This window comes from Gavia stellata, chromosome 9, assembly GCF_030936135.1.
Source record: "Gavia stellata isolate bGavSte3 chromosome 9, bGavSte3.hap2, whole genome shotgun sequence".
NCBI lineage: Eukaryota > Metazoa > Chordata > Aves > Gaviiformes > Gaviidae > Gavia > Gavia stellata.
Genome location: NC_082602.1, coordinates 26804606 through 26818284, shown reverse-complemented (window position 1 = coordinate 26818284; position 13679 = coordinate 26804606). Strand labels below are relative to the sequence as shown.

At 44.0% G+C, this 13679-nt stretch overlaps 1 protein-coding gene across 1 annotated transcript in view; it reads right to left on the bottom strand.

The window, feature by feature from the left end:
- Nucleotides 1–554: 554 nt before the first annotated feature.
- CNNM2 (cyclin and CBS domain divalent metal cation transport mediator 2) overlaps nucleotides 555–13679 on the bottom strand; it is a 121005-nt gene continuing 107880 nt past the window's right edge. The window contains exons 4-8 of the mRNA XM_009809220.2: nucleotides 13216–13385; nucleotides 9736–9829; nucleotides 7210–7275; nucleotides 3235–3419; nucleotides 555–1065 (exon numbers count right to left, since the gene is read on the bottom strand). Coding sequence (XP_009807522.2) covers nucleotides 856–1065; nucleotides 3235–3419; nucleotides 7210–7275; nucleotides 9736–9829; nucleotides 13216–13385 — 725 coding nt within the window. The 3' untranslated portion in view covers nucleotides 555–855. The remainder of the gene's footprint in view (nucleotides 1066–3234; nucleotides 3420–7209; nucleotides 7276–9735; nucleotides 9830–13215; nucleotides 13386–13679) is intronic.

Here is a 13679-nt window from a genome sequence, read left to right as displayed (position 1 = left end):
ATGGAAAATTATGCCCAGCTTTCATTTCACGAGACTGCAGTTTTGCTAATTACCTCCTTCCCCCCCAGTATCATCTTCAACATACACAAAGTTTTTGGAGGTTACAAAACTGTAAGTGTAACATGCTTTTGCCTGTTTTACAAAGAAACCTTCTGAAATTTGAGAGATCATTAAATACCAAAGTAACCACTCCTTCCCTGAAACTTAACTGGAAGAATGTAATAATACTCATCCCTTGGCCCTCCAGGTGGCTGAAACCAGAGATTCCTTGAAGCTTACTCATTCTTAGGACACAAATAACATACAAGTACCAGTTACTAACTTCTTCAACAGGGCAACAAAAAGGACCAGAGGGGTGAAAAGAGGCCTAAGGACATTGGAGCCAATTCACAAAACCACGACAGAGCCCGTTTGAGGTTCGGGAGGGACAGAAACAATTTAAAACTCTGCAAAATACTTTTTAAAAACATGATCTCTCTTGAAAAAATAACTGGAGGAGCTTTTAAACTTCTCCATATGTGTTTAAGGAGGAAAAACCCAACAAGGATCAAAAATACAGTTAAAAAATAAACATGATTCTACTTTGCAAGAAGTATTTTCATCATTCTCAAGGGTGGCTCACCATTCCCAAAGTACGCTTGGGGCTTTAGTCTCTCTTGCTCTTTGCTCCTTTCTTCCTGTTTCTTCCTCTTCTGCTCCCAGAACGGACGCAAAAGTCTTTGGTCTCAGAACACTGGATGCAGCACAGTGTTGCAAGCACATACGAACGGTGTTCACACTCGGGGAGGAGGCAGGAAGGAGCGAGGGCTGGTCCTGCAGAGGAGATGGGATAGGTGGGTTGTGGGGAGTCAGCTCCTAGATGGCTCCTTCACTGTGCATACTGTGGTTGGGCTTGTTGTGAGTCACACAGTTCTGTTCGTTCAGCAGGTTTGCTGTCTCGTCCGGCAAACCGTCATGCAGCTCCGTAAGAGTCAGTTCAATTTTAGTGTTTTCACTGTCCGAGGACTGAGGTGTTTTGTCCATCCGGGATGCCATCAGGGCATTTTGGTACTGCTGTCTTGAGATCTGCTCCAAGAACAGAAGGAAGGAACAAAAACAGCCAGTCACTCTTTTGTGTCTCCCATGGGACACACTGAGAAAATAAAGTGCCCTCCCTTTCCAGATGACCACACTTCAACCCCTGTTTACCTGTTTTTATAAAACATCCCTGCACTTTGCAAGCCTAGAGCATCCCAACTCAACACCACAGCACGGTGACATTTCCAGACAGGGTGGAAGCACAGAGCTGTGCAATCACCATGCTGTTCAAAGGCAGCGATTTATTCCTATGCAGAGACTTTAAGATCAGATCTCCATTTCCTTCTAACCATGCACATTTTTAGGGCCAGAACCAGAGTTCAGTGAAGTCTTTCTCCCAACTTCAGCGAGCTCCTGGTGAGGCTCTAAGGGTCCCTATAGAGCCAGAGGGTATAAGCATTACTGCTCTTGCCTAGGCCAGCAAACGCAGCAGGAGCTACAGCCTTATTCTGATACATAAGGACATCCGATTCTAGAAAAGACTGGGATCTCCACAGAGATGAGTCCAAATTAGCAACCCATGAAGCCTTCCACTGGTCTCTACAAGAGCTGCCTGCACTCAGCAGAACAGTCATGACAGGAGCTGGCCTAGAGCACAGAGTGTTACTGCCCATGATGCCCCAGAGGCAAGGAAGCCCCATGTATCTGCATATGGTGGTAGAGAGGAGAATTCCTCCTGGAGCCACAAGCAACCAGCCCCGTAAACTCCTCCGGGTCAGCCTTCTCAGCCAAGACAGGCAGCAGGATGCACATGCACTGGCAGCCCTGTGTGCTACAACAGCAGTGGGTTATCTCAGCAGGCAGGAAGGTGGAAGAGGTGAAACAAGACTTTTAGAAAACCGTAAGTTTCAGTAGCAATGCAAGAGAGGGACTGGGAAGGGAGAGAGTCAGATGGACCAGGTCACAACTCCAAAAGCAAAATCCAAACATGCACGAGCAGGTCACAATCCTAGTTTACAAGGTATTAATTGAATAAATGCCCATGTGGCACAGTGAAAACACTGATGTTGAGTACTCTGTCCTATGTGTAAAGCAGAGTGATGCAAAAAGAGGTGTGCAAGTCTGACTGCAGAGACACCAGACAGTTTAGCATTCATTAGCCTCAGTATGAACACAGTGAGAGTTGGAAGGACTCCACATAAACCAGCATAAGATGAGCAGCTGCTCTGTACAGCAGATCAGCCATTGAAATCTGTAGTGAGAATCACTTGCCCAGTGATAAATATTTATGGATCTAAACCTTGAAGGCTTGAACCATTGACCAGTACACTTGCGTCTGTCAAGTTTTGAATACAAGACTGTACTCTCCGTTTAAAATTTGGCTATGGAATGATTGATTTAGCATTCTAAGTATTTCTACTCTATTCCACATTCTTAATATTGAATTAACTTTGACAGAAGTTGAGTTCACAAGTCATTTGAGTTGCATACAAAGAAACTGTGAACGCGCACTTAATTTAAGAAAAGCATCAAGGTCAACTTCTGGCCATGGGACGTCAGCTTCCCTGGACTCCCAGCTGGGCTGGAATTGCTGCCAGCATTAGCTGTTCCTCAGGTCAGCTAGATTTCCTATCCCACAGGACTTGCACACATTTCAGCGTGGGATGCACCATGCTGGGGGACAGAGCTGTATTCATGCAGCAACTCACTGGTAGTATGAGACATGAGCCTAACATGTGAAGTTAAGATAAAGAGAAATGTCCAAGACTTCTCCAAGCAGAAGAAGGATGACAAGTCGGAAAGTAAGATCAAGAACCCCAAACTGAAACCAAAATCAAAAGAGAATAAAAACTGCAACCAACAGAAAATGTCTCGTCCTTTAGAAAAGGACACTGTCTGACAATGAAGGGTCTCCATTTTGGATGGATCCAAAGGCTTCACAAGGATACATCTTTCATGACTAAAAGCAGAGAGAGGTTATTTTCTATAATCTTTCCTCGAGGGACCTGAAATCCAGAAACTTATGTGACCAATCTACCTACAAGCCTAAATGAAAGGAACAGTGAAGACAAATCAATGGACAGCAGATACTGGGAAAAAGTAATTTTAAGTGATTTTTAAATGGCTGCTTTCAAAATCCTATTTACTCACAGAGCAATCTAGAGGGACCTCCCTTCCCCAGGCTCTCCATCAGGGCCTTTCCAGCTTTTTTCCTACCTTGACAAACTGAATGTCTGTGAGTGCTTTCACTGAGTAGTCCGGAACATACACCTGGAGGAAAGACGCATTCAGCTGGTTGTTGCTGCTCCCTAACGTTGGTGTCACTGCATCGATGCGATCACTTCGGTTTAAAGAGTCTGAGTGATTCAAGCCGCAGGGCCGAGGTGGAGACTTGTTTTCGGCTGAGAAACGGGCAAAACGAGAGATTTCTTAAATCAAGTAGAAAACATTTGAAGTCACGAGTTTCAAAGGGACATAATGACTCACAATGTAGCATAAAAGAACTGCAAATATTTAATCCACTCATAACTAGACGTTCAGCTAAACAACCAAACTACCCTGAAAAAGAGTACATTTTGAGGCCAGAGCTGGTAGCCAACATCACTGAGTATGCCTTAAACAAACCTGGTTTTGTTTATGTTGCAATGGACATGTCTTGTGCACAGTTGGTCACGGTACTTCAGCTGATGAGTGGTAACCACCAGAGAAAGGTAACTTCCCAAGGCTCCCTTGCGGGAGCTCTTGATAGTCAGACGACACTTAATAGATGGTTTTTTTTCTTTCTGATTTATAATTGTAACTCCATACCAGACCTTTCATCCACAGTCAGTCCCAGCTAACCCTTACCCCCTTTTATTCCACCTGATACCTACATATGCCTTGTTCCCTGAGTTAGAGCAGACATTTTCAAAATAGTAAGAGTGATAGAGTCCTCAGTGGAGCAGAGTGCAGTCCATGTGACGATTACTTCAATGTTTCCTCTAGTACCTCCCAGTGCTTGAAGGGGCAAAAATTCAGTGAAAGAGAGAAAGCTCCGTGTGGTACATGCTGGCCAGTAGAAGAGGGAAAACAGTCCTTGTTGCAGAGAAAAATCTGTGTCCAGGGAAGGAGTAAACTAGAAACATAATTTTCCATCACTGGCCTTTAAGCACTGCAGGGTTTCACTTGAAAACCTCGCAGCTGTCCCCTGCGGGTGTGATTGGCCACAGTTTATCTCAAGTAAACGTGCTTTCAGGAAGCCAGAGACATTTTGCATCCCTAGCTTTCACCCAGTGACGCAGAAGACAGGAGGGCAGAAATGCATCCTAAGAGAGATCCCAAGCCCTCCTGCAGATGGGCTTCTCCCTGAATGCACACACAGTACGTATCAAAGAACTGTCTTTGGGACTGGTGAGTTTTTGGATCTTAGTGCGGTTAAATTTCATTCAGCCAGCTCAAGCTGAAACTCAATGTAAACTATGCTACTCACGATGTGGCCCCCATTCTCAGCTGAAAGACCATTTTCATATAAACTTAAGATACAAGGCCTCTTTGAGCAAACCAGCAGCAGTATCCTTGCAAGCTTTTCAAATTCTTTTTTGAAGACTTTTCTATATATAAACTTATTTCTAAAAAACAAAGCTCCCTAAAATTCAACCCTACCTCTGCCACTTAATCACTATAAATATAATCTCTCCTTGCCCAAATGACACAGCCTGTTCTACATCTCTGCATCCAGCCTCTCCTAAACCTAACACTTTAGATGCTTCTAGATGCATGGCAGAATTGCCCTGTTTTTTATTTCCCACTTAAAATCCCCCTGATGTTGTCTTTCCTTCAATTTTAGAAAAGGGAAGAGAAAAATACAGGTTCTGACAACTTGGCAATTTTTCTGCCATTTCTACACTATGGAATTAGTGCAGGTCCCTATGGCAACACCAAGTACAGGCTTAGGGGGAAATGCTCAGAGCCCTGCAAGGTTTTCTTCCCTACCCACTTGCCATCTTGAAAGCCACAGCAGGCTGCAATACTGCTGCCAGGAGTCAACTGTCTATCTGCACACAGGGCTTGATGCTGTAATTCCCACTGGAGAATAAGCAACTGTAAAGGCTGAGTGAATTTGTTCTGTCTTTCGCACCTGCATACACAAAATAAGGCTCTGTGTGACAAGAATAGCATCACAGCTGCTCGAAATAAAGGTTTCCATCTGGAACAGCTTTACACTAGTGTGACTTGTATCTGCCCTTTCTTTTCACCAGGGGTCTTATAGTACATTACTAATAAAAAACAAAAGAGGACAGAGAGCAACATGACAAAGCATATATTAAAAAAAAAAAAGGGGGGGACAGGTGAAATGAAAGGACAGAACAAAAAAGTACAATTACTAAAAATCTGAGGGAAACGACATCACTTCTGGACCACATACAAGTCAGGGAGGGAGAAGAGAAGTTAACGAAGAAGGAAGGATACAGAAAGGGCAGATGACAGAAGAATACCAGGCAGGTCCGTGTTTGCAGAACAGCGCCCTGCCAGCCCCCTAGCAGGCCAGCCCAGATCTGGACAGATCTTTTCTACCCAGGTTTTCCCATACTCCTCACCTTCCTACACAGGGGATAAAGAGCACAAACCACAAGGTAAACATCAATACAACTGTATTATGAATTTGGGGTTAAACAACAGGATCCTTTTTAGAAGGACCCAGCAGAAGGTCCGAGTTTCATCAAAGCTGGTACCACATTGTCATGGTGACCAGGCTTACCATATCAGTTCCTTTCAAAGGAGATTCTTCCCATTATGATTTTCCATTATTCATTTTTTTCTTTTTTTTTTTTTTTAGTTGGGGAAAAAGCTAGGAAAATATGCTTGGCATTTGCATTGGGAACAACATGCACGTGCAGAGTGTACACTTATTTGTAGCAAGAAAAAGGAAAAAAAAAAAAAGAAGACCCAGCAAAACAAAAGAACCAAGCTAAAAAAGATAACCAAAGCTGCCGAGCTTAAAAGAAAGCCATCAGGTACTTTAATTAAAGAAAGATTAAAATTCTCCCCCTTCTTTGAAGTTTAGCAGCAGGAAACTTTAACAGGGCAGGAAAAAAAATCCCCTGCAGGGCAATAACCTGTAGTTTGTTTGGAATGTGCATGAGACTAATTTAAGGACTGATGGTGAAATACATTTTCAAAAGTGAAAAAAGAAGAGGGGGGAAATACAGGAAGCAGATGGTGAAAGTTTATGAAACGCATGATGTGTATCAATGTTTAGGAGATGTTTCACTTAAATATGCATATCATTATCTTGTTTGCTTTTAGGTCTAGGGAAAGACATTTCATCTGAAAAAGAAAACTTCAAAAGCACGAAATATGTTCACTGTGGCCCAAACTATTTTAGGATTCTGCTCTTCTTGCAAACCTTCTTGATGGGTTTCCATTTTTCTCAACTACTCTGTGCATGCAGTGTCTGCAAAGCTCAGTTCTTGACCCTTCCCAGCTTCCAACTGCTCAACCACATCTCAGAGCTCTTTCTGGACCAGTCTGTTCCCTCCTTGGTCTCTGCTCTCCAAAGGGATTTCTGTGTCAGTCAACTTGGTTATTCAGCAAGGAAAGGTCTTAAGCAAAATGGGAACCAGAAAACCCCACAGGAGGTCCCACAACCTTCTTGCACATTCCATTGCAAATCCGTCCACTCAGTAAATCACTGTGCTGGTCCATGGCATTAACCTCACTGAGAGAAACCTCAAAGCTTTTGAGGAATTGAAATGGCCAGACTGTATACAAACCATAGAATTTACCCATATGAGAATATAAGAATTCTTTCATTAAAAAAGTTTTCCTTTTATGGCAGTTTAGCAGCAGACATTCTCCTCTGCCACATGCATTTTCTTCAGAAATTTTTGAGCCTCAGCTTGGGGGAGAATACCTTCTTTTAAAAAATCTCCCCTCCTAATTTTCCACCAGTGTACATATGAGAAACAAGAACAAGCACACATTACCAAATACATTTTCTTCAACGTGTTTTTAGTTCTTCCCATTTTGATGACTGTCATGTTGCTACCGGTGACCATAAATGAAAGTTCAGGATACCTACCTGCGAGGCATAACTCTGTGCTGGACTTCTCCCTAACGAGCAAAGGGGTCAGATAAATACAGACTGCAGCTGACTTTTTATGGCATCAGGGCAGTCACAAGAATGGTGAAAATAGAAGCATGCGGATTTACCTGGAGAACCTGCTGCTAACAACTCTGTTCTGCTGACAACAAAGGTACGAGACAGGGACAAGGGAACTAGAAGAGGGAGAGAAAAAGGATGAGATCACGACCAGAAAGGCAGCAGCTATCCACACTCGACAGGGGAAGGAGCCAGTTCACACACTGAAGAACTAAAACCAAAAGTGCAAATCAACTGTGAAAAAGTAAAGGGTTAACATAAAAGCAAAAAAGACAATTAAACAATTTTAGGAATAAACCAAAAAACAAGCCTAAGAAATTACAGCGAAATGAACAGTTTTCACTTGCTAATTTGCATGGTTATCCAGCGCAGAACAGTATATCAAGGTACACTCAGTTTTAAAATAGTTCAAAAGGAGCAGTGGTGCCCACTCCAGCCTGGAAGGCCAAGAGTTAAAAGAAGCCTGAAAGCTTTCATGGGTGCTGTTCCTTACAGGAGTCAGACGAAAATAGAAACAAAACCAAAGGATACTTCATAGTTCTTCCAGTTTTCAGTAAAATGTCAAGTGAGGTTGTGATTCTCCAAGCTCATCCCTGTCAGGATGGGTACTGTACTGTTCACCATTACTGCAAACCCCTCCCCAGCTGCAGTTAAAGAAAAAGCTTCACCCTTTTGTTGGGTTTTTTTTTGGTTTGGGGTTTTGTTGGGTTTTTTCTGTTTGGGTTTTTTTTTTTAATGTTTTACTTTCCTGTTACTGACTTCACATTCCAGGTGGGGAGAGCCGGCATATGAAGTCTAATTAGGACACACAGAAGAGCAGGAGTTTTCTCTTGTTCTGCAATGACTTATACTTTCACTGAGCTTTCCTAGCTACACAGAGCAACAGGAATTTATTTTTATGAGGTCATCCTAACAGAAATCTCAGGATGCTGGAACACATTATAAAACAAATTCTCTAAAACCCGCAAGGAAGGCCAGCAAAATCAGGGGTTTGCTACTGGTAAGAGCCAACCAGTTGAAGGTAAACAAATCCAAGGTTGGCCGAGATTAATTTAAAATAGTGCATATCCTGAAGTTTGGCATGACAAAATCCAGGATGGATTTCAGGGCAGGCAAAGAGGAGATCATTTGACCTCACAGGACTTGGGGCAACTGGTATGGTTGCGGAGAGGGTTAGCAACACAAAAAAAACAACCCACATGAAAACATTCAAAATGAACAATGCTGGCAAAACAAAGATGCTACAAGTGATTTCCAAGCGTAGGTCTGGTAGGAGAAGTGACCATGCCTAACCTAGCTCCGTGCCTGGCCCGTATTGCAAAATCTGAGCTGCGAAGCTGAGGGTGTGACACAGTTGTACACACGTGTGTCACAATTCCTTGTGAACACTGCTGCTATCGCTCAGATAAAATCCACCCAGTGCCTTGCACACTTTCAAACCTGTCAAGCCTCAAAAGGTATAATAAGCTAGACTGATCAAATTAAAGTGCACATAATTAAGGAAGAATTAGTCTTGCCTGTAAAAGTGAGCTCACATGTCCAAGAGAACTGCTGTTGTCTGTAGAGTTTAATAAGGCTATACTCATTAACTTACAAAATAATTTTCATTCCAACGCCGTTCACTAATGTGCATACACATAGTTACACATACGTAAACTGAGTGCTCATGAGCGTACAATTAAAACAAGCTGCCTCTTAAGTGGCACGTAATCCCTGCCGTGACAGAAGGACCTGATTTCAGCGTAAGAAACGTCTCTCCCTGAAGCTGAGCAAGTGGCTTTGGGTCAGCTGATGGCCCATGCCAGCACCAGCGCCCCACTTCTCCCCACCGGGGCTGTGGATTCCCGGTTGAGGTTGAGATCTTAGTGGTGACACTGCTGGCCCCAAAATACATCACCAAATGCTGAAATACAGCACTGGAGCCTAGTCTTGGTGGATTGTAAGACAGTCCCCCAACCTGCACCTGGGAGGTGGCGGCTTGTGCAGCTACCACTTGCGTGCCGGGAACTGGCTCACACCTCGGTGGGAACTGGCTCACACCTCGCCCACCAGCTCTCCCCCCTTGCCGATTTCTTGGTTACACTTCCACAGAGGCTGACAGGAGCAATTGCTTTTCTGGCACCGCTGCCCTCCTTTTCCTCAAGATGGCTTTAGAAACAAGACTGGTAAAGCGAACCATCCCCAAACTAACCGAGTGTTTGTACTTCGCACCACTAGATGTCCCTCTGCCACTAATTATTTATTCCCGTTAACATTAATTCAATCCCTTACCCTACCACGAGCAAACCTACAAAGCTGTCCTCTAGTACCAAACGCATCACTCACTAAGGCCAACGCTCGCATCCTCCTCGCACACCGCTGCCAGCCGCTGCCTTTCGGAGTCAGCGCCGCCACCAGCCCAGGACCCTCCCTGGGACGCTGTGCCAGGCAGGCAGTTTCGCTGGCAAGGAGGTATCGTTTACATCAGCCCCGCGGACTCGGCAGGGATGCCCTGCGCAGCCTCCTCCCACTGCACGCACAGGACGGGCAGGCTTGTGCAGGAGCGCGTTCCAGAAGCAGAAGGTAAGAGGACATACCTGGCGATGCTGTGAGGGCCATCACCCCATAGTAGGAAAAAGCACCAGCTTCAAACTTCATCCCCTCTTTCCCAGCCTCCACTTCCACTTTCCCCTGTCAAGGAAAAGGAGAGAGAGCTGCAATTAAAAGGGACCATAGGTCTCGAGGCACAAGACCAGACTTGAGCCCTGAAAGCTAGTTTTGCCTGACATTCCTAAGCAGTGTCATGGTCCCTGCAGTTTGTAACGGTGCCTGAACAGGGACAGACCCTGGTGGGCAACATGCTCTTGTGCCCTGAGCTATCCTGGTCTTCAGTGCCCCGTGGCCAGTGTAAGTCCCTGCAGAGGAGCGGGATCACCACAGTGCTTTGGGGTGGTACTATTGCCCTGCTCTAAGTGCTGCCAGGCTGCCTTCCCTCAATGCAGAATAAAAAAATACTCCCCCAGTATCACAACAAGCTTCTATGTGGCACAGTCATCTGGGGTCTTGAGACACCTAGACGTTTTGGGCTGCAGCTCACGTTCATACAAAGAGTCCCCTCTAGCACAAACATAGGAAAGGGAGATGGGAGACAATGCACGAGGAGGCTTTCTGCCTTCACCGACGAGATTCCCGCAGAAACAAAGCCCTTATTCCTGAAGGAGCAGTCTTGGGGCTACTTTGATTTTCTTGGTTTCTAGCAGTTTTACATATTCCAGCACCCTTAACTTAAGATCCTGCTCTTTCACAGGGTCTTGCCTAAAAGGACTCTCAGTGCTTCCCAAGCTGTACAAAACCACAATACTACCACGCAAGCACACCCGTTTCCGATGTGGGCTGAAGCAAGTGTTTAACATCATGTCCTACAAAGGACTCTAAACAGAACCCACCATATCAAACATAGCTGTAAACATCCCAGTTGCTTTGGTATACAAGTAGCCAAAAATAATTGGCTTCTTAGTGGGGACCGGTTTTCACATCCGTCCATCTGTACTGGTACTGCACTGAGAGTTACAGCACACCGCTGCAGACAGAAGAAATCTCATGCAGCTCTCAGGATGAATTACACAAAGGCTGGGATTTCATGCAAACAACATAATTACCTGCAACGCTTTCCCTCTGGCTAGGCTAGAAAGGGCAGACAGACTGCCCGCCCCATGTCCTAAGTAGACTGAACATCAACTGGACACAATCGGGTTGAAATGAGTCCAAAAGGTAGATTTTATTTCTATGTGTTTATTTCACTAAGCACCGTTTAAAATAAATAATCATGCCTTTAACTCTACAGTACTGTACTGGGGCAGAAAAACATGAAAATGAAGTCAATCTGCATGAGCCCTGCTACCAAGTCAGTTTGTCTAACTATCCCAGATGAGAAAAACCACAAAACCCACCTAGCAGGAAGAGAGTGCCTAGCTCACAAATCCACTTTCCTGCTATCACAAGCAACAACTTCATATAATCCCTTTTAAAACCAATTTCACTCCACAACACAAATAAGTAGCTTATTTGTTCATTATAAGCCTTCCAAAAGGTACGATTTCGTCAGCCGGGCAAAGATTGGTTATAAACAGAGCTCTCAAACTACTTACTGCTGGTAGTTATTCACCAGCCAAGACCAGGTCTCCAAAATACGTACACAAGCAGGCTTTGATCTTCACATACAGTCGGTCAGGAGTTAGTAGCTAAATACAAACTAGTAATTAGTAGTAGGAGTTGAGTTTCAGCTCCAAGAACATTGGTCTATCAGCACACGCAGCACCTCCAAGCTTCCCAGTGGTGGCCATATGAAGACCAGGCACGCTTGGCATAGTCACAGCAGCTGAAAAGCCATTAAGAATTCCCCATGCATGCTATTAGGTGTGTTCTGCGCTGTTTAAATGCATGCACATGTGGTTTCTGGTTTTCCACTGTTTAATGCTCTAACAGGAATTTTGAAAAAACACAATGTCAAAACCAAATCTCAAACTGCAACAAAAGAAATTCCCATTAGCTAGGAGAAATGCTGTTGCAAACAGGTGACATTCCAGCTAAAACAGTAACTCTACTGATATTAAATCGGCAAATTTAATGCACAGAATATACATATAATTATGTTCTGGCAGGCATTTACTGTGGAGGTATTCTTGGTCTCTCGATATGAGAGAGTAAGTCCATTTAAGTAACAAAAGCAGACTATTTATCCTCTCTTGATCCTTGCAGAACCAAGCTTGTTACCATTTTTATAGTATGTATATACTGCAAGACTCACTTTTCCAAATGCATTATAGAGCTAGCACATTGTGTTTGTTAAATATTTATTGATCGAAGAATAGCTCAGAAAGAACTGATTGTTCTTTCATATCGCCCATCTCCTCCATTTACGTCTTTGCAGCATTACCTCATTCAGGAGCATTATCTTGCCTCTGGAATTTCAGATTGCAACAATTCAGCACATAAGAAAGAGCAGTTAAAGAGCTACCAGTGGCTCCTCAAACACTTGAAAAAACCAATCCTTTTTTAAAAGAGAATTACGTTGAATCCACAATACCATATTGCAGTGCTTTCTTAATTGTTTATCACTAACAGTGTTTAAATCCCCCTCCCTTTTTTCTTTTTAAGGCCATGTTACGGAAGATGTCAAGCCCTGTGTTACAACTTTAGCTATGATGCTTGTGTTTTTATAACCAAAACTGATTTCAGTTATGCAGGATAGAAACATAAGCACCTTTCCAGCAAAATCTCCCTTAAAGCACTGTTCCTGCTCAAATGGTGCAGGATGGAAGCTAAGTTTCTGTGTAAAGCTTTACCTGGCCATTCAAGCGTTCCTGTCAAGTAACAAAACCCAGGGGATATCAGCACTGGAAGCAATCCTGTACAGAACAAGCAGAAAACAGTCCTTCCACACCACCTAGGGCTCCAATCTAAACCCCACCCAAATGCAGCGATCTCGGGGTAGGGCGAGTGCTTGGATGGCAGCGTGCCCAGGAACCGCAGGGGCTGTGGCAGGAGGTGGCAGCAGTTCAGTAGATGGCCCAATGCCCCGGCCAAAACCTGCGCTTCTCACAATACCAAAAGTACAGACTTCAAAATTGCACAGAAAAATGTCATTTCTCTAAACTGTCAAACTCCCCACCCCTCATTTTGCAAAAGGAAAAAACGCATTAGAGAAAGCATCCTGGCCAAACTCCTATGACATGCCATTTTTTGCACCCCTATTTTCCAAGCAATGCCAGCTGTACGCAGGGATTCCTTCGCATTGCCTATCCTAGTGATACCTAAAGCATAAGTAACTTCCAACAGATGACTGGAAGTGGGAAGTGCTGTCTACCCTTCACAATTGGTTTAACTGAGCCTGAAAGCAGCTGAGTGAGGTCTTCAAGGTTGGCAAGGTCATAAAGGAGGCAGGAGCAGTTCCCAGGAGCCACAGCTCCATTCCCATGTTTGAAAGAAGACAAACTTCAACAAATGGAAGAGGTATAGAGAGGGACATGCCAGGAAATGAAGTATTTCGCATGTATCTACATAATCACATGTCTGACCTGTAAAATGAGAACAAAGTAGTCGACGGGCTTGTTTCGCTGGTAGAGGTAGTGTTCTGGGGCCTTCTTGTTCTTCTCATCGTACTTCAGCTCCTGGATGACGTTGGGATGTTTTAGCAGCCTGAGAAGGATCTTCTCTGACATCTGGGATGGACCAAATGCTTCTACTTCTATAACACAAGATACAACTTGGCGTTACACTTCATATGCCTGGCAAGAAGTTAGCAATACTCGTTAATAAGCATTTGCCTATAAAAGACACACAGATGCAGAGAGATCCATTATGGAATTGCAGGCTTCCTGTCTTTTGAGACTGTTAGATTTGTAAGGGGGGAAAAAAAAACAGGAACGCCTCAACTTTCATTACTGAAGTATTTTTCAAAACAACCAAAAACCATGTCTTCATCTGAAAGGGAAAAGAAAAAGGCAGTCTTTCCCTCTTGAGAGTTCAGAGTCACAGTTGT